The sequence below is a fragment of the Drosophila takahashii genome, chromosome 2L, assembly GCF_030179915.1.
Source record: "Drosophila takahashii strain IR98-3 E-12201 chromosome 2L, DtakHiC1v2, whole genome shotgun sequence".
In the NCBI taxonomy this organism is placed as follows: domain Eukaryota; kingdom Metazoa; phylum Arthropoda; class Insecta; order Diptera; family Drosophilidae; genus Drosophila; species Drosophila takahashii.
Window position 1 is genome coordinate 7,052,387 of NC_091678.1, and position 19,779 is coordinate 7,072,165.

Below are 19,779 nucleotides of genomic sequence, written 5' to 3' on the forward strand. Positions count from 1 at the left end.
TCCCCACTCTCCGTGCACCGCAATTCAATTAAAATTTGCTGGAAAACTCATTAGGCGAGTCAAGCGACCATAAAGTTGTCAACTATTCCCGCAAACCACAAGGCGCACAGAGGCGCACACTACGTATACGTAATAATATTCTGAAATTGCACTCAATTGGTTCGTTATGAGGCCCGAGGTGTCAGACGGCGACCCATTCTCCAGGCATTTCGCCCTCTATTCATCAGACTCCTTCTACATATCCCCATTTTACTTCCTAACTTCCACTTCCTGCCGCCACTTGCCACTTTCCCATTTTCCCACCCACAGTAGATGGATATTGTCGCTTGGCAATTTGAAAAACCTGCCGCTAACAAGAAAATCGAACACCTTCTGGCAATTGTAGGCGTGTGCGAGTGTGAGTGTGTGGGTGAATGTGTGTTTGGGCACGTGTGTGCGTGCGAGGACATCAACCCTTGACAACTTTGCCTTGCCAGACAATTTTGTAAAGTTCTCTTTCCTATGCTTCCTTCGTCCTCCATCTCTCTGTACTCAAGGCACTCGAAAAAGTATTGATCACTTTCACATTACGTAATTGAAAAACTTTAAATATTTAGGATAAAAAACTAATAAAATTTACAATCTTTTTTATAGCTGCCAAAAACTAAGCCGCGAAAAGAAGAACCTGAAATTCTTAGGGCTTTTGCCTTTACAATTTATTGTTGCATACTTTTAGACACCTTTATTAATGTTAACAAAACTAAAGTTATTTTTGTGGCAATCTAAATTACATGTCTTTCTATAGTTTTATTTCGAAGTGACACTTTTCTTAGAGTGTACAATTTGAACATTTTTGTCGTTTTAACTTATCGAAAGAGTTAGACGAACATGAGGGCGAACTAGCGTGCTGGAAAACGCACACACGCAACCCGTTTGATAACTATATTACTAGACGTTAGTGCGTCATGGGTGTGAGTTTCTCGCTTATCGACAAGCTCACACATTGAGGAGTTGCCTTCGCTCTTTATTTTGAGTCATTTTTTATTTTCCCCGATAATTACTAAACGTTTTTATTGCGGCGACAACTTGATAAAAAGTCAGACAGACCCGCCCACAATATTAGCCCTTCTTCGGGAATTTATGCTAATGGTTTCCCCTTCGCCTTTTGGTTAACCTTTTTTTTTTTGGGTTCCTAAATTGTATTCTTTTCTCTTCTCACTGGCGAGCCCTTCGAATATGCACGATAATAATTTTATAGTGTTAAATGGGCCACAACAACATTGGCCCAAAATGAATGAGCCCAAAGAACCCTTTTCGGAGTCGTTACAGGACATTAACTTTTGTGCCAACGGACGCAATTTGGTTCCGACAAAACGCTAAGCATATTTTCTTATCACACACTCCCACACTGGGGAAAACATCTTTCACAGGCCCAACGCCCCAGTCCACATAAATCATCTGAAATGCTAATTAACCGCTCAGGTCTCCCGGGGAAACAACGGGAACTCCAGAACTGCAGATTGAGATATCATTCAGCGGTTTTTTCATAAGCAAAAGCGGAGGAAATTTCGCCCCCTCCCTGCGGAAAAACTCAAGCTCGAATTTCATTCACAGGAAATCCCCGCTTTGTTGTTACTGTTCGGAAAATGATTTGCACTTTGTTGTTGGCCAATTGTTTTGTCGGCTGGCGTCCTCTTTGACTTGTCGATGTAATTTAATTTGACAGCTCAAAATTCGCAATTTGCATTGGAATTGCCAGCGGCCAATTGGCGGGAACAGCGCGCCAAGTTGAAAGTAAATCCGTAAAATCGTTTTTACGTACAAATAATGAAAATGACATCAGCAGAATGACCTCGAGGGTTGGGCGGCGAAAATGGAAAGTTGAGTGCAAAAATTACGCGGTCCGTGCGTGACTGAAAAATATTGGAAAATGAAAAGAAAAGGCAGCGGCTATAAGCTGGGCACAGTGGAAATGTTGAAATATAATCTTAATTAAAAAAAATAATAATAATAAAATACCTTTAAACACATTTCAACATGATTTCATAGCCCTAGTGATATTAGCATACCTCTCCTAACTGTGTATTTATTTTATTTTTCATTTATTGTTTCAATTTAATTTAATTTCAATTCACAAATCCCACCCACTGTGCAACCAATCGACATTAGAGCCAGCTGTTCCCAGTGGCTTACTGCTGACCCTTTCAAGTTTCGAGTTTCGGGCAGCGCGGCTCATTAAGAAGCCATCAGGCATCCGGTGGCGAGTCCTTGCCGAGCAACAGTCGCTTTTCCTCATCCTTTGAATGGACCCCCTACCCCAAAAGTCCCACTGTGCATGTAATAGGAGTCCATGAAATGGCACAGGGTTCCGATGAGTGAAGTGCTGGCAAGTGCAGAACTGAACCGGCGAACTGACGATGGTCATGTGTTTTATGCAAATTCAATTGTTTCCTGTTGCATTGCAAATTGTTTGCCACTGGCAATCGGAATCGATGCCGATGCAATGCCTTCCTCCCCCTGCCTACAGTGGATATGCATTTGTTGCGTGGTTCGATAGTGAGTGGGTGGGCTGGGTGGTTGGGTGATGGGCGAGTGGTTGCGTGAAGGGTTGAGTGCAAAACGCCGTGTGCCCGAAGCTGCCACTCAAGAGCTGCGCCTGCATTAATGAAGTCGCCATCAACAGTGAAAGACAGCTGCGCTTCAGGGGAATTCAGGGGTGGAGATCATGGAGCTATGGACATTTAGGAATTTTTTTGGGGGTTTTTCAAAGCACGGTTTGTTTTTTCAAAGGAAAGCCGTTTCTAAAAAATTTTACAACACTAATTTTTTAAAAAATAATATAATTTTCAAAATTGCTAATTGTCTAAAAGTAGGCAGAGAAACAAAGAAACTTAAACTTTCAGACTTAAAACTAATTGTTGCCTGCTTTTCGGCAGTTTTAAAAGTGAATTTCAAACGCTGAAAATTTCTGTTGAACATTTGACTGACTATTTTAATGGAAATCCATCAAAAAAAAATATAATTAAATATTTCATAGTTTGGGGGCAGTTATAAAAGTGCTTTAAAAACACTACGTGATTGTGCGATCTTATTTTCAAACAATTTCAATGGTAACCCCCATCTATTTATCCTCTCCAAAGTGCGGCACACGCTTTTCCGCTGCAGGATTAAATCATAAAGTTTTTATTTGACGCACCCACCCACTAGTTTACCCGCCGCAAAATCTGTGTGCCAACAGCAGCGGCGAACGACAAACAGAAACCGAGCAAACAAATTAAGCGGCAATGACATGCAAGTTTAGACGCTCCCACAAAGCACACACATACCGATACAAAACACACTCTCGTATTCAGGACACCACGTACACACACCAACACAAACATAACTCTGATGGCGCAATTTATAAATGCCATAAGCCCTCGCTTTTTAGCCCACTTGCGACTCCTTCCACTTGCGTGTGCTTGACAATTTGCATACAAATGTGTACACAAAATAATACCTGCCAATAAAAATAATTGACAACTGACAGTAAAAATAAACAAAGCCACATACACACGCACTCACACTTGTGCGTTGGCAAGGCGAAAGCAAAGGCAAACATTAAATAAAATATGTGTATTCAGCTGGGGGATGTACAAAAAGCTGGGGAAAACTTTAAGCAGCTGTCAGGATTGATTGGGGAAGTATTTTCCAAAAGTATGGTTGCCTGAGAAGGGGGCTCACATGTGGCTTATGCCTAATAAAGTTGACATCGTCACCTTGATTGCGGAATTTGCGACGTGATTTTCATTTTAAATAGATTAAATGAGAAAGTTTCGGGGAAATCCAAGTGGGCTTTTTATAATGAAAATTTATAAAAGTAAATAACAATTTAATAAAATGTAATAAGTTAAAAATATAATATTCCCTTCTGTGTATTTCCATTGATTTTTAAACTTCATGGGATTTGAGAGTGGCCTTTTTTTGAAGAAAATTCATAAAAGAAAATATTAATTTTATAAAATTTAATAAGTTGAAAAATACAATACAATTTACAATTTTTTAATTCAAATCTAATTGAATATGGCATGTTTGGCAAAGCTTGCCGAGCTTCTAATATTTTTACCTCTTTGTGTCGAGTCGCAACGCCCACTTTGCTGCCCCCAAACCCCCCGACACCCTTTTTTTCCATTTAATCCACACCTCCTTCCACAGAGTATCTGAATATTATGCCTGCCTTTGCCTTTTGTGCACAGGACCAAGCTCACTTTATTTGCCGCGCACAACAAACAAACCACGCATGTATACACAGAGAAAAATAAAATGTAAATATTTAAGGGCAGGAAACAAATTTTTTTAATATTACTGTTAATTTGTACCTAAATAGTAGTAATAAATCGAATATAATATTTTTAATATTATAATATTTTTTTCTCAGTGCATACACTACCCACACTATTCTCCCCTTGCGGCCACGCCCACAATCGCCTTCATTTACTTCACTAGCCATTTTCTGGTCCGCTGTAAGCTGCGAGCATTAAAGTTAACAAATAAGGCTTAAAAACTGGTTGCGTGTGCGCCTGTCACGCCTCCACAGCTCCACGCCCACTTAAGCCCGCCTATTTATTCTCTACATATATCTGTGCTCCATGGATTCCTTTAATTAGCTTACGCAAGCTTTAATTAAAATATTTTAAATTGCTACACAGTTATTTCCATTAAAGAACAAACGATACACCCAGTAATTAATTGTATTAAGTCGAATCCCCTGTTTGTGTTTATTTTTTCTAACCAAAATTAATGACATTTTCCGGGAGTAATTAATTAGAGCTGGGGGAGATGGATGTCGCAACGGCCAAAAACTGACACTGTGTCAGCCTGTCTGGTAATTGACAAGCCATTATTGTAATTAAAATAACTCATACGCAGCGTTGTTCCAATTGCAAACTGAAACGGAAAGTGGGTGGGTGTGGGCGCATATATCATGACGGGCTCGTGGGCGTCACTTGTAGCTTTGAATTTATTTATGTAAAACAAAGCCAAAACCTTCGCCATTCGCTTGCCACTCGCTTTCATTTCTGCGGTCAAAATAATTGTCGCTTAGGTAATAAAATTTGATTTATTCTGCAACACTCACCCTTGTCTGTTTTTAATGGCAGGGCGGAGGGCACTGACAACGCTGCCAAAAAGCAAATTTCAAAGAGTTTCAAATCCAAAGTGACCAACAAATGCTCTCTCTCTAGTGGGCCATTAAAGCGGTGGCAAAAACACGAAAAATAAAAAAAAGTTGGGGCAAGGATATATTTTTCATGGATTTTTATGGGCACTCCTAATTGTTAAAGGTGAATGCGTGATTTATATTTTATAGATACAGATATAAGAATTTAGACGAAATGAAAAAAATATGTTATAATATTTTTAAAAATTAAAACTAAAAACGATAAGAATTTATTCGGAATATAATATATAAATATTTTATAAAAATTCTGAGAACCGCATCTAAAAACTTTTCTAAGAGTTTCAGGTATTAACCCTTCATATTTTTCAAAATTAAAACAATTACCAAAACTAAACAAAAATTTAAGAAACGATAGAAGGTCTAAATAATTAATGGCCATAATGTAATGGCCAGAACATCGTCAATATCAATAGCTGTCCGGTGTGATAAATGCACTTAGAGCGGCAAAAACCGCAGCATGAAGCGAAAGCAGAATTCAATTAAAAAATACTTTCTGGCATTATTTAATGCGGCAACATTTGTTACCCGTTTGGCCCACCGAAGCCGGGTAAAATCACTGCATCACCGCGAGGGAAAAAATCGCATTAAAAGCCTGCGAAAAGAAAACAAAAGCAGAAATCCCTTCGCTTTTCCGCATTTCCTTCTTGTTTTTTGTTTTTTTTTATCGCTGGCCACGTTGTGTTGTTTTGTTACCCAAAGCGCATTTTTCACTTAGCTGGCAGTTTTGCTGGATCGTCTCTTCTCCGGCGGGCTTTGTTTGCGTCTGTTTTCCGCGCTGGCCAATCACGCATTTGGCCAAAGCCCAGTCCCCTTCAAAACTGGCCAAAACCAGCAGATAAGGCCAGAACCGGGAGAAGCACACACAAAAAGCGGGAGCAGCGAGGAGAACACAGTGGCAGAGCAGCCGTAACAACAAAATCGAATGCAATTTATTTTCTAGTTACTGTTAAGCTGATTGCAACTGCGATGGCGAGGCGATACCGATGACGATGGCAATGCTCTGCGAGCCTCCAACGCTTCGGGCCAGGTTCTTACACGGAAAAAATATCTAATATATAAAGAGAACTATCAAAAGGCACAAAGCAATAAGAAAAGTCCACAGATTAAATAGATTAGCTTAATTTTGCAGTCTATTTATTTATAAGTCACTATTTTAAAACTTCCTTGTTGGATACGATACTCTGTTAATAAAAATAATAATATAGTATAAATATTTGTTATATTTTATATTCTTATATTTCATTTTCCTAAATAAAACCAATATTCCTTTCTGTGTAATCTCTAGTCCTGCAAAATCCTTTGAGCTGTACAGGAGGCCCTTCTGCTTTCCCCATTCCCTTTTCGTCCTCCATGATGCAGCAGTGAACGCACAAAAAACAAAACTCCTAGCCGCGAGTTTGCCTGTTAAAGGCCAAAAGCGTCACTTAAAAGCGAATCAACAGAGCACAAATGCCTTTTGGCATTGGAGTTGGTCAAAGCAGTTCATGAACCAGTTGGGGCTTACACGGTGCTGAAAAGCACGACCTAGTTCATAAGAAAGAAATATAGGCATTACAAAATTAAATTCCATATCATAATTGTCAAGTTTGCCAGAAGCACACAATACAATATTTTAGAGTGGTTATTTTATTTTCATTTTTAAAAAAGCTCAAAAAAAAAATTTTAACTTAAAAATATTTTTTGAAGTTTCATGTAAATTTTTAAAATTAATGTTTTTACTTGATCATTTAACTAGTTCACTTTACGTCATCTCTACTTATTTGTATGGCCCAGCGTTTCCAGGACGTCGAATGGCCAATTCACAAAGCTGAAAGCAAAAATTCCAATTTAAGCGGCGTGTCAAAATTGCAAATCAAAGTTTAGGGTTCCCGGGTCCGCAACTTTTAGCCGAGTGTTTGTATGAAAAGTGCTTGATTGAATGCCCGATTGAGTGACTGACAACTGGCTGACAGCGTTGGAGGCAGAAGAACGAAAGGACAGACTGTCCAGAATGGACAATTGCCAAATCGTCGCAATTGTCCTCACAATTTGGACCCACACTCGCATTCAAAAGGGTGAACCGAATGGTCGGTTAATTTGAGGCAATCACGGGGCAAATTGAACCCACAGCCAACTCAAAAACGGTTGCAGTGTCGTCACTTTTATGCCCCCAGATGGGGGTAGTATTACAGTTTCAAAAGGGATCAACCAATGATGCGTATTGACCGAACTGAGTTCTCTTTGCCATCGCCTCGGGCAGCCAAATGGGATTCACCATGTTCAGTTTATGTAAATATATTTCGGGATTGATTGGCAAGACAAGCTGAGATTTACATGAAAAAGAAAAAACATCAGAGAAGATTTGGTAAATGGGGTTTGCAAAATAGCCAAGAGAACTCAGAACATCTAGGAAATAGAAGATTCCTTAACAAAATTGTATAAAATCATCCAAAAAAATAAAACAAATATATAATATATATATAATGTAATTATATACTTTAATTTATCTTTAGCCTGAAAGAAAATAAACAAAGTCATCATGAAAATCATTTAAACATTTAGTGACCTCAAGAATATTTAATATTTTTTATTTATTTACAAAAATGATTATAATATTAAATCATTAAAAATCAATTCTAATCTACATACTTTATTATGAGGTGTATGATAATTATAATTATAATTGGAAAATTATCTGATTTCTTTCTTTCGGCAAACTACAACTTTAAGGCTGTGAGAGGATGTGATACAAATGAGGTGCGTACTTCTAACTACCCCAGGATCATATCCTTCCTCTGCGATATGGGTCTTCCAGGGGAATACTTCATCGCAGGAACCCCAACCATTAGCACGTGCTGTTTCGGGCCAATGGTAAAGTCCACTTCTGACAAGAGTCAAACGCTTTCGAGGGGGAAACAACGTGCATGTAATTGTGTCGCCCGGGACAGTCGGCCTAATCCGTAGCCCGTGGCCACTTTTCCTGCTGCCACTTAAAAATCCACTTAATCCCGCCGTCTTATAAAAATAACACAAAAAAAAGAGGAAAAGCGGAAAATAACAAATCTGGGGGCCTGGGAATGTATTCAAACTGCAAGTCGATTGTTATTTTTACGCCAACGGCGGAAATAGACATCCTGCCTCGCGTCCTGCGAACAAAAAAGAAGGGAAAAACTTTAACACAACTTTGGTCGAAAGCGCGGATGGGAAAACAGGGAAGTGGGCGAAGGAAAAGCGGGCAAGTCAATGTCGACTGAAGGAGTAAATTTTGTGCGGCAGTTGGCCAAAGTTTTTCCCCTCACTGGGCAGGCTAGTAGGTAGGTAGAAGTACACAGGACCTTGCCATTATTGAAAGTGCCCGTTGAGTAATTTAAAAGTTTGCGCCCCAGGACTCAACTTGTAGTCACCCATAGAACCCAGGTATTGGGGTCAAATTGATTCCTTATAATAACAAGAAATCAGACTTTAAATCATGTGCCTGTTCGAGGCAAACTTGTTGGTTCCCATTTTGGTTGATGGCCGATGCATGCAAGCCGATTGCCTCTGGAGTACATCAAATTCCTCAATAATTTTAACTCGCCAAAAGTTTTTCTCGTTTTTTTTAGTTCATAAAAAGGGACGAAATAGTAGGGCAATCCTGGCTTAACTGAAACTAGAGATGAGAGCGTGAGGGAAGTAATAAATATTTTCAGAAAAATGTTTCTAACATAATTTCTGAAGGTGTCTAAAAGTATGCATTGAGTAAAATAAAGACAACTAGCTTGAAAAAATATCGACAATTTGGTATTTCTCGATATTTATTTTGTGGTTTTCCATGAAAACTTCGATATTATCGAATCAATATTGTCAAAATATCGAAAATATCGATAAATTAAAAGCTATGGTACTTGGGGCTTTAAAATCGATTTTTACCCAATTTTTAACCCTGTATAAATAAGTGATTTTAATAGTAATAATAATATAAATTAAATTTATATTTTCTGAAAACCCGTGTCACACCCGAATCCTAATTGCTCATCTCTAGAAGTCGTTTTTCCAATTCGATTGCCCCAAAACAAGATTAGTGTTTGGGGCCAACGAAATCCGCTTTTATTACCGAACGCATTAAATATTCTTGCGTCAATGGACGAAAAGCCCGTCGTGGGAAAAGGAATTTGTGGTGCGTGGATGTAGAAAAGCGGGAATCTGGGAATCTGGAGGATGGGGCGAAAAAGGACGCGACTATGTGTCCATGGCCATTTGGGATTTGTTTTACAATTTAGTCACGCGCCCGGCTCGTTTCTTTTTATATTTCGTGCCCACCTTTTTAATTAATTTCTCCTTTCGCCGCTTTCGGCGAGATGAAAAAGCCATTTACGCGCTTCAAAGGATGCTCGTTAGGGTTCTCTGGCTCACTAATGGCAATGTCCATGCAAATCAAAATGGCGACACGGCGACTTCCGTTTCCGCTTTGCACGCTCTGCCCCCTTCCCCTCCCCGAATTCCCAGGGACTCCAAACTTAATCCTTTCTCCCGCACATTTGTCGCATGCGTTAATTTATGTTTGCCTAGTTTCAGTCTCAGTTTCTGCTACTGTTTCCAACTTTTGTACTTAATTAGCATAATGAGAGGTTCTCGGCTGCCATCGTTATTGTTCCTGCCTGCTGTTTGCTGTTTGCCCTGCTGCAACACCCAAAACTCCTTCAACAGGAGTGTATTTAGTCAGTTTGTTGACTTTTCGAGTGCCTGGCAGCTGCACACTTACCGTTAAACTTTGATTCAACATTGAAGATTTCAGCCGTTAAATATGCCTCCGAATATTGCCATGGCATCATGAAATTGTAAATGCCTTTAAGAGTAATTAAAATGATACGCAAGCAGTAAATACACAGAAATAACAAAACAGGATTAAATCGATATACTCATGGCAAATTTCTGATATTTATACGCATATCGTTTTTACCATGCAATACCGATTTCTTTCTCTTTGAGATTGTCTGCCTTTTATTAAGGTTAAGGTTAATTTCCAGATTTTTTAGCCCCGTTGCAAATGGCTCTGCCCGACCTCTGCCGCCACACAAACACTACAACACTGGTCGGCACACACACATTTTTTTTCTTAATTTGTCTAAATCTAAATAATAAACCTGCACATGCTCCTAGCCTTATATTAGGTCAACTTAAGTATTACTTGCTATTTGTGCATTTTCATGATGAGGCGCATTCAAAACTTGGCAACGTCAAAGAAAAGTTTTCGAGACGAAAAGCGCCCATCCACATATTCAATTGGAGTTACAAGTTTAGAAAGTTCAACAGCAATTTGTGTGTTCTTTTCGGGGGCTTTTCGTCCAAAGATTTCATAAATATTAAAAGAGTGGGAATTCTTTTTATGACCACAGAAACTAAATGAAACGCTTGTCAGAGGAGCTCGTACATACAGACTCAGAGGCCAAAGAAGTTGGCCAAAGTTTGCACTCCACCGACTCCTTTTCGAAGTCGAACGCAGCCAGCTGTGCAATTTGCTGGCAAAACTCAACAATTTGTGTGTCTCAAAAGCATAAGGACTGTCCAGGAAGTTTGGGTGGTGGGTCTCCAGCTGGGAGTTGGTCTGCGAACTTTTGGGCAAGAACTCCTTTATTGATAACCCTTGCATTTATTTTACAGTAAGAATCTATGGATCTCTACAAATCTCAATCATCCTCTATTTCACCATCTTCCAAAGTCTTCTTTTTATCGGGTATTTTGGTGAGATCCACTAAGGGAAGTTGGCTGGTAGATGATTTCCTTTTCAACCTCTTCCTTATCAACGCCATATCCACTTTGGGTTCGGGCATGCGAATGACCTTGGGCTGCTCCTCCTTCTCAACCTCCTCCTCGTCCTTAAAGGACACTGTTTCCCCCGGCGCCAAGCGCTCCACCCAATCGTAAACCCCATTGGCCATGGGCATCCAGAAGGCGATGAGCAAGTCGGCGCTCACAAACATCGTGGCCCGCGGATTGAAGCGCAGGCAGCGCACAGGACCCACATTGTTGCCCTTGAGAACGGCCACGGGATAACCATCGCTGGCGCGCCAAATGTGAATCCTGCCCTCATCCGCTCCTGAGAGAATAAACTGAGAATCTGGTGTGTAGGTGGCATCCAGAGGCTGCCTCAGGTGATTTCCATAGCCCGTAAAGGACTGCTGAAAGGAGCCATCGAAGGCCGAAACGCTGAACAACCAGGAGTGATCCGTGCTCAAGAGCATCGTCTTTCCATTCGGCGCAAACTGCAGCTGGGTCCACTTGGCCTTGTCGTTCACCTGGTATACGAACTTCTGGCACGGCTGCCCGCCCAACATCCGCACATCGTGGATCTCGATGCGTTCCGTATCCGTACTGGTGGCCAGGACCAAGCCGGCAGGATCAAAGGCGCACAGCGGTTGCCGAAGTTTCTTCAGGTGATGCGTGTGCGTGGAGCAGCGAAAGTCCCACACGTAAACCTGATCATCCCGTCCCGCGCTGACGAATACGTTCTCGTTTCCCGGCTGCGAGGCCAAGCGATGGACACTCTGCGAGTGACCGCTGAAAACGCGGACACAGTGACGCGTCTCGAGGTCCAGGCAACGGATGGCAAAGTCATACTGGGGGAGAGGGATTTTAATAGATATGTATACAAATAAAATAGTTTTAAAAGATATTTAGGGTGTTCAATTGCGTTGAAAACTTTGTAAAGTGTAAAAGTGTAAATCAATTCCAACAACAATTTCTATACAAAAAAGTTTTCACGGCCTACTTTTGAAAACTATTTTGTATAGAAATTGTTGTTGGAACTGCCTTACACTTTTACACTTTACAACGTTTGCAATGCAATTGAACACCCTAAATATATTCTTACACTAAACTAAGGTTTTATCTAAATATATCTACAGGTATCGATTTTTAATTTCCCTTTTAAAATTTTCTTTAATATTTCCCAAGATATTTGATATTTATTATATGTTAAAATAGTACTTATTTATTTATACGAAGAAAAGAGATACGGCCAAAAAGGTTATATATATTCCCGACTTATCAATTCTAATTTTAAATATTTCCGAATTGTATCTTTCCTTTAAAAATATTTTCTTAAATATTTCTAGGTTTCTTAAGAATTGCTTACTTATATAAATCATACTTTCGCAATCTCTTCAGATTTTGTATACTTTGCTAAACATAGCAAACTTAACAAATCATATAATTTAATAATATTACATCAGTTTTGCTGAGAACCCTTTCTTTTGTTTTGAAATTCAATTTATTTAAGTAAATCCATTCTAAATTGTATGTCATCTGTCATAATTTGTAAGTAATACTTTTAAATTTCTTCTTTCAGGGATTTTCCTGAGAACCCTTTCCCATATTTTTAAATCTTATATGAAAATATTCTACAATTAAATTTAAATACCTTACCCTCTGCAAGGACAGACATAAAATTTTGTTAATTTCTTAAAGCGAAAGGCGTACACTCTCTCAAACCCTTCTCCACCAAACCAAGACCTCTTTGTGCTTTTGGCTTTGTGTATTTTAGCGCCCCCCTTACCGAACTTTCCTTTGAAGCCCCTTACCTTTGAGGTGGAGTGCAGGGCGCGAGTGTCCCGCTGGGTGAAGCAGGCCACCTCGGGAAGGTAGTGGTGCATGTGCACCTGGCAGAGCTCCGTCTGCCGAGTGCTGCTGAAGATCGAAAGGGCGGAGTGGTCGCAGGCCAGCAGGCGACGTCCGTCCGGAGAGAAGTCCAGCGAGACCTTGTGCTCGTCCGTCTCCTGGAACACCTTGGCCACCCGGAACTGCCGCATGGCATCGTCATTCAACCTGATAGACATTTCTTTTGTAATATCTGTTCAGTATGCAAATAATGCTACCCAATGAAATGTGACATTAAAGGCACTGGTAACTAGATTACTTATTAAGATAATAAAACACTAAAACACTAAACAAAGGTAGGGGCACTAATAAAAACAAAAACGATGAACACCAAAGATTTAATTATTTAATTTAAAATTTTCACGATATGTAATAAAAACAAAAACTTAAATTAAATAATAACAAAAAAGATATAAAAAATGTAAAATTTAACAATTATAATAAATTTAATGATTTTACATATTTTTTTAATGACATAAAATAAGTAATTTGTCTAATATTTTAAATATTTAAATAACTAATATGTCTAATATTTTAAATATTTTTAAAATCTTTTTTCTTAAAGTACAAACAGTACAAACAGTTTGAGTTTAATTTTTCTCTCGTCATTGAAATTTAACTGATTTCCTTACAAATTTAACCAACACTATTTTCCAGCGACCGTCTTAAAATTTAAAGCAAACTGATTTGAATTTGCCCCGGATCAAGTTGATTAAATCAAGTGTTGAACCGCCTGCCACGCCCAGCGGACCGCCCACTGGCGCAGCTGGGGATGCATTTTAATTTCCATTTCGCGACCAAGTCCCAGATAGCCTTGTTCCTCATCATTGCGTCTCATTAGGGGCGGTGGGTGGTTGGGATAGTGGGTGTTGAGTGGTGGGCGTTGAATGGTGGCTAGTGGAAATTGAAGAAAAAACAGTCTGCTGAGTTGGCAACGCAGCTTGCCATCGGCTCCTTCAATCTCCACTTGTTGACCAAATGCCAGCAACTTGTTATTTAGGCCGATTTGCGTCATTAGTGCAGCGCAGGACCCCGCACTCCTCCTATGTTTTTTTCCCCGCCACCCCGGAAAAACCCAAAAACTCAGAGTCTAGGCAGCAGCTGTCGAGTGGGCAAACATTTTTGGCAGTAATAATTGAGGGAAATACCAAGAGTAGAAAGTGAACTTTTAGCCGGGCCAACGGAACTCTCTCTATAGCTTGGCGATTTAACTTGAAGAAAATGAAAAGTTTTTTAAGAAAATTTAATCACTGCATTAATGCAGAGTTGTTGAAGAAGATGATTTTACTTTTAACATCTTTATAATTTACCATTTATTTTTAGGTAGTAGATTAGATAGATAAATTTTTAATATTATTTAGACAATTTTTTAAATAATTTTTTGATAACTTTTAAGAATAATAATATAAAGAATAATATTCCAATTACTATATTTTAGGAATTGCATTTATGATTAATAAATTAATTAATTAACCATTTATCATGCGAGGATCCACGGGGGATATTTTCAATCGTGTGAAAATTAACGGGTATTTAAAAAGAATGCAACAACAAATTTGTTCTAATATACCCCTACAACCAAAACCTAGAGAGCTTTGGCTCAACTTAGTTTTTTCTTATACCCTAATAGATTTGTCCTTATATGAAATCTTTACTTCTAAAGCAGACGCAACAGAACTTAATTGACGTAGCTCGGCGAGAGTCCTTGAATGACAGGTTGCTCGTCAAAATGCGGATTTGTGCAGTGACCTCGGGCTTAGCACCTGGCCATATCAATAGCCACCACCTTCACCACCAGCAGGTGATTGTGGTCGGAATGGACTGTAACTCGATGACCCTGGCCAGGATGGCGGATGCGACTTGCGACCCCCGAAAGGCAAATGTAATTGTAATGTAAGCGGAAATAAGCGCCGCGAGGACACGCAGTGCTCACTCCCATCTGGCGTCGCATTTTAATTAAAATTTATAAGCCTTGGTCGGGGATTTGGCACCGAGCCACAGGATGTTGGATGCTGGCAGGACCAAAGGGCTGGTGAGCAGGATAGCAGGATAGCAGTCCCAGACCCAAGCAGTCATTGCTGGCGCGGCGTTTTAAGCTTTTAAGTTGCGGTGGATTTGCGAGGCTTTTGGAATCGGATTTTATGTGAAAATCAACTGCGGTGCGCATAAATTAAAAATCAGTCCGCAACAACAAACACAAAACATGGACGCCCATGGGCGAATTATTTGTAATTAATTTGCCATATTAGCTTTCTCCCACTGCCACAGGTATTTCCATTGATCCCAGGTGCTCAGCAAAAAAAAAAGAAGAAAGCGAACAAAAAATTGCCTCGCAATTTGCGCATTTGCGGCTTTGCGTTTGTCCAATTAAATTAAATTTATTTAAACAGAAACAATTTCGAATTACCATTATTATCCATTCCAATGGCACGGGTCATAATTGTTTTCGATCAAAATGGTATTAATAATATCAATTACGATTATTGTTTTTTGTAAAGAATGGAAATCATTAAAGAGGTGACATCGAACCTATGGGCATAATAATAACTTATTAATAAGAAATATATTTAATACGACTTTTTGTCCAACACTTAAGTTAAAAAAGAAGAGAGGAGGAGAGCCCTAACTATTAAAAACCCGTTACTCAGCTAAACAACTCTAATATAAATATGCTTTCTTGTACGTTTTTCGCGCAACAAATTTTAAATATTTCAGATTTTGCAATAACATGATGGGAATTAGAGCGACCAGAGGGTATTAAGAACAACAAAAAGTTCAAATTATCCATTTAAATTCAACGATCTCTTAGAGCTGTCAACTCTTTTCCTAAATATTTTTATTTTCTTCTTACGGATCCATGAAGACCAACTGCACTTTGAAAAGGGAACCAAAAATAAGTGTAACGTCAACATCTATCCTCTCTAAACGCAGCCTATCCAAAACTAAATTTTTCCTAGAAATCGCCAGGAGTAAATTTCAAACATGAAATTGGAACATTAAAGGGCATGAAACTGGATATCACAGTCACCCACTAGCCACAATCGTCACAAAATTCGCCTGGCAGGGATTACTGTCCTCGGTGGCCTTATCATAGCACCACACACACATAGAAGGGGAGAACAGGAAGTTCCAAAACCAAACTGCTGGCCATTAATTGCCGCCTTTCGATTATCCTTGCGACAAATATCCATTTGGCTGTCGGCCAGACAGGATTTCTGTTAGCCAAAAGCTCTGTTTACTGATATTTTATGCGCCATTCGGCGACTGCCATTGCACTAATTGCAATTTTAGGCACGTTCCCTGGCCATTTGCATAACACGAATTCGCCATTTAATTGTTCACAAAAATAGATTCAAAATTTCCAACATGCACGTGTCTCATCGAAACGAAACTGGTGTCAAAAACCAGGAGAAAAAAATTGAATTATAAATCTATGTTGGCCAGCAATTTAATTGCGCCATGTAGGTAACAAATCGAAAATCCGGTCCAATGGATATTTGTTGTCAAGCGCAAAGTGCAATTTGTTGTCAAGTTTTTTGAATGAATTCCTTAAGAGAGCATAAATTTTACAAGCACATGATATTCGGGGATGGGGATGGTGATGGAACAGTATTGGGAATGGGGAGTCGAGTTTATTACGAGCTGGGGCCCTCGGGACCCGGGATAAAGGTTCAAAGTGGCAGCACAGCTAAAAATTTGTGCAAATTTTTCAATTTCCAGGACCCTGGGATCCTGGCACTCTGGACGGCTGGGAGTGTCGGTAAATCCTGGCGACTGTGCGTTTGTCAAGTTGGCAGCAACAACAATTGCAGTTCACATACACCAGGAGGCGAAGTCAGTTGAAAACCAAAGCCAAAGTTCAAACACAATATCTCAAATATGCACAGGACTTTTCATGTATGTGTGTTGGTGGAAACGTTTAGAAATACACTTGAAAGTGTGTAAAAATAACAGGTTATGAAATCAATCCAAAATTTATAAAAAAAATTTATAAAAAATACATAATAAAATGCACACAAAAAAACACTACGCGGTCGAATCGATATGCTCATAGTAAATCTCTTTCTCAGAGATTCTCTGACTTCGAAAAAGGGAGAAAAAAGCCAAGTTTTCAATGAGCGAGTGGGAGGAAGAAAGACACATTCGAAATTCGAACTGGCCTGTTGCTTACATTTTGAGCATATCGAATTGAGGTGCGCGCATATCAAGTCAAAATCGATCATCGTTTCATATCAAGTTTTTTTTTGGGTGTTCATTCAATGTACAATATTACTTTAGCTAAAATTTTTGAAATCACATTTATATCTTGATTGGTTATTTGATGATTATTTCTTCTTGTTTAATTTAATTGATTTTCCTCAGTGTAAGCTTGCACTTTTCAGTACTTCTGCGTGTGTGTTGAACGCGTTCCTCGTGCGTTGCTCAGCAGCTGCCTTGCACCTCTGGAATTGAATGGTCGAGGGCCACGCCCCTTCGAGCCGTAAAAGAAGATAAATGACAGAAGTGAGCCATATCAGACACAGTCAGCAGTCAGCAGCCTGAGGACTGAAACCTGAAACCAGAAAACCAGCAGCCAGCGGCTCTAACTGCTTTGCATTTGGCCCTGCAGGTCGGCACAATTTGCCATCTTGAGGCTGCAGACGTCGGCCATCATCAAAAGTGAGTCCTTGTATCCCCCTGTCCTTCGTCCTTGTCCCCGGTCCTTGGTCAACTTTGCATTTGATTAAAAGCGGATAGCCGCCTCTGATGAATTGCACATGTGGCAGCTCCTCGTTTCTCGCTTTTGTGCCCTTATGCCATTATCAGGCAAAGTCAAGGCAGAGCAGCATACGCATCCGTATACGTAATGCGTATTACGTATACGTACTTTCCAATTCAGAACAGCTCACCTTCACCTTTCCGCTGCCTTCGGCCTAGAGCACTCTCGCAATCTCAATGGCCGGGGTGGGGAAAAAATTTAATTTAATATTCATATGACTGTATAACGCTACAAAAGTCGCAAAAAATGAAACGGACAGAAAATGCTCGTTAAATAAACCAAAAAAAGGCAGAAAATAACTGCGGGTGTATGTAGGAAATAAAAAGAAAAGTAAAATGGAAGACTTGCATTTGTCACCAAAACGAAAGATAAATACACTGGGTTTTAATTTATTGTTAAAAATATTTTTCAAATACTGAATATTATCACTATGGACGGCAGTCCATGTAGTGACGAAGCGCACCAGGAGAGTGTGCGAAGGCGACTACTATATATACACGAAGAAATGAAAATCTACTGTGATGGTCCGATCATAATGAATAATACACCTATCGAAAGGTATTGCGAAAACTAACAGGATTGCATACCAAGACTTTAAGAAAATCAATTGGCTTGGGAGAGAGAGCGGTGAAAGTGAAAAAGTGAAAATTTCGAAATTTGGAGCTGTTGGGGCCGGTGGGGATAAATGCCTCCTCGCAATATTTTAGTTGTATTCCTTTTGAAAATACCCGTCGAATGAAGGGTCATTTGTCAAAATCCGACTCTCCGTTCAAAAGTTATAGTCAAAATAAGATTTTCTTCTTCTTCCCAAAATGAAAATTTAATTCTGTTTGTCAGTTTGTCCACTTGTCCAAAATATGTTTTTTAAGTTCTGAAAATTTGATATGACGTTCATCACATCGATATAAAAAACTTTTGTTCTACCACTTTTGGAAAAACCCGCTAGTTTAGCGGAAAAATAGCTATAAATAGCTAAAATTCGGAAAGCCGTAACTTCTATACTACTAAAGCTACAGACTTGTGCTGCATCTCGTTTGAATGGTATTTTTAAATGCTATAAACGCCTTCTATATGCAATTTGTGTAAATGTAATAGTTAAAAAGATATGAACAAAAGAAAATTTGTTAAAACTTTTTTTTTAGCTTTTTTTTAATTTTCTCAAAAACGGCTCTAACGATTTTCCTTACAACTTTAAACTGTATAGCCCTTGAGATTCCTTAAATTTTGGTATATATCATGTTTATGTAAAAAATCGCGTTTAAAAGTTATTCAGAAACGAAAATAGCCACTTTTGCCAGCTCAGAACAACTAACGCTCCCTGAGTATTGAATTTTGTGGGAGGGTATCCGAACTGTATTTTAGGGTCATGGAATCAGTAAATTTGCACTTAAGAGTTCCATATAGGAATCTTTTGTTCTACGACTTTTGGAAAAAGCCGCTACTTTAGCGGGAAAAAGCTAAAAATAGCTAAATTTCGTTAGTTTGCAAGTTCTACACTACTAAAGGTACAGACATGTGCTATACCTCGATTAAAAGGTATTTTGAAATACTTCAACGCCTTTTTAACTTAATTTGTTAAAATACAATAGTTTAAAAATTATGATTGACCAATTTAAATTTAAATGTATATATTAGCTCCTATGAGAGCAAATGTAAACAAACAAAAACTTCTGATATCAAATAAAAACACCTCTTAACGAGGTAAAAAACTAGTGACGACCGCACCTTCAACATACAAAAGTTCTGATATCAACATTTGTGACGAAAAATTATTACACTCGTCATTAAATAGACTTTCTAATATTTTCTCATTCGGCACGCTGCAATAGTAAATGCCTGTAAAGGGAAAAAGGCTGGAATAGTTTGCTAGGGCGGGCCGAATGAGAAAAGATTAGAAAGTCTATTTAATGACGAGTGTAATAATTTTTCGTCACAAATGTTGATATCAGAACTTTTGTATGTTGAAGGTGCGGTCGTCACTAGTTTTTTACATCGTTAAGAGGTGTTTTTATTTGATTCTTTTATTATATAGATTTTAAAACTTAATACTATTGCACTTAAATTATTAAAAAAATGTATTTTTTTATATTAAGATAGTATTTGATCATTAATATTAATACTAAAAATAATTAAACTAAAATATTAAATTATTGAAAGATGCACTTAAATATAGGAATTCAAGAATAAATATAAAATAAAAGGAATCGAC

At 38.8% G+C, this 19,779-nt stretch overlaps 2 protein-coding genes across 2 annotated transcripts in view; both read right to left on the bottom strand.

Annotated features, from left to right (window-relative positions):
• Positions 1–19,779, bottom strand: part of ND-B17.2 (NADH dehydrogenase (ubiquinone) B17.2 subunit) — a 95,925-nt gene that overhangs the window by 49,063 nt on the left and 27,083 nt on the right. The gene's annotated exons all lie outside the window — the stretch shown is intronic.
• On the bottom strand, positions 10,767–13,034 carry LOC108056567 (WD repeat-containing protein 82). The gene is made up of 2 exons (XM_017140385.3): positions 12,736–13,034; positions 10,767–11,772 (listed from the first exon to the last, which is right to left on the bottom strand). Exons 1-2 carry the CDS (start codon positions 12,988–12,990, stop codon positions 10,843–10,845), a joined length of 1,185 nt encoding a protein of 394 aa, XP_016995874.2. The 5' UTR covers positions 12,991–13,034; the 3' UTR covers positions 10,767–10,842.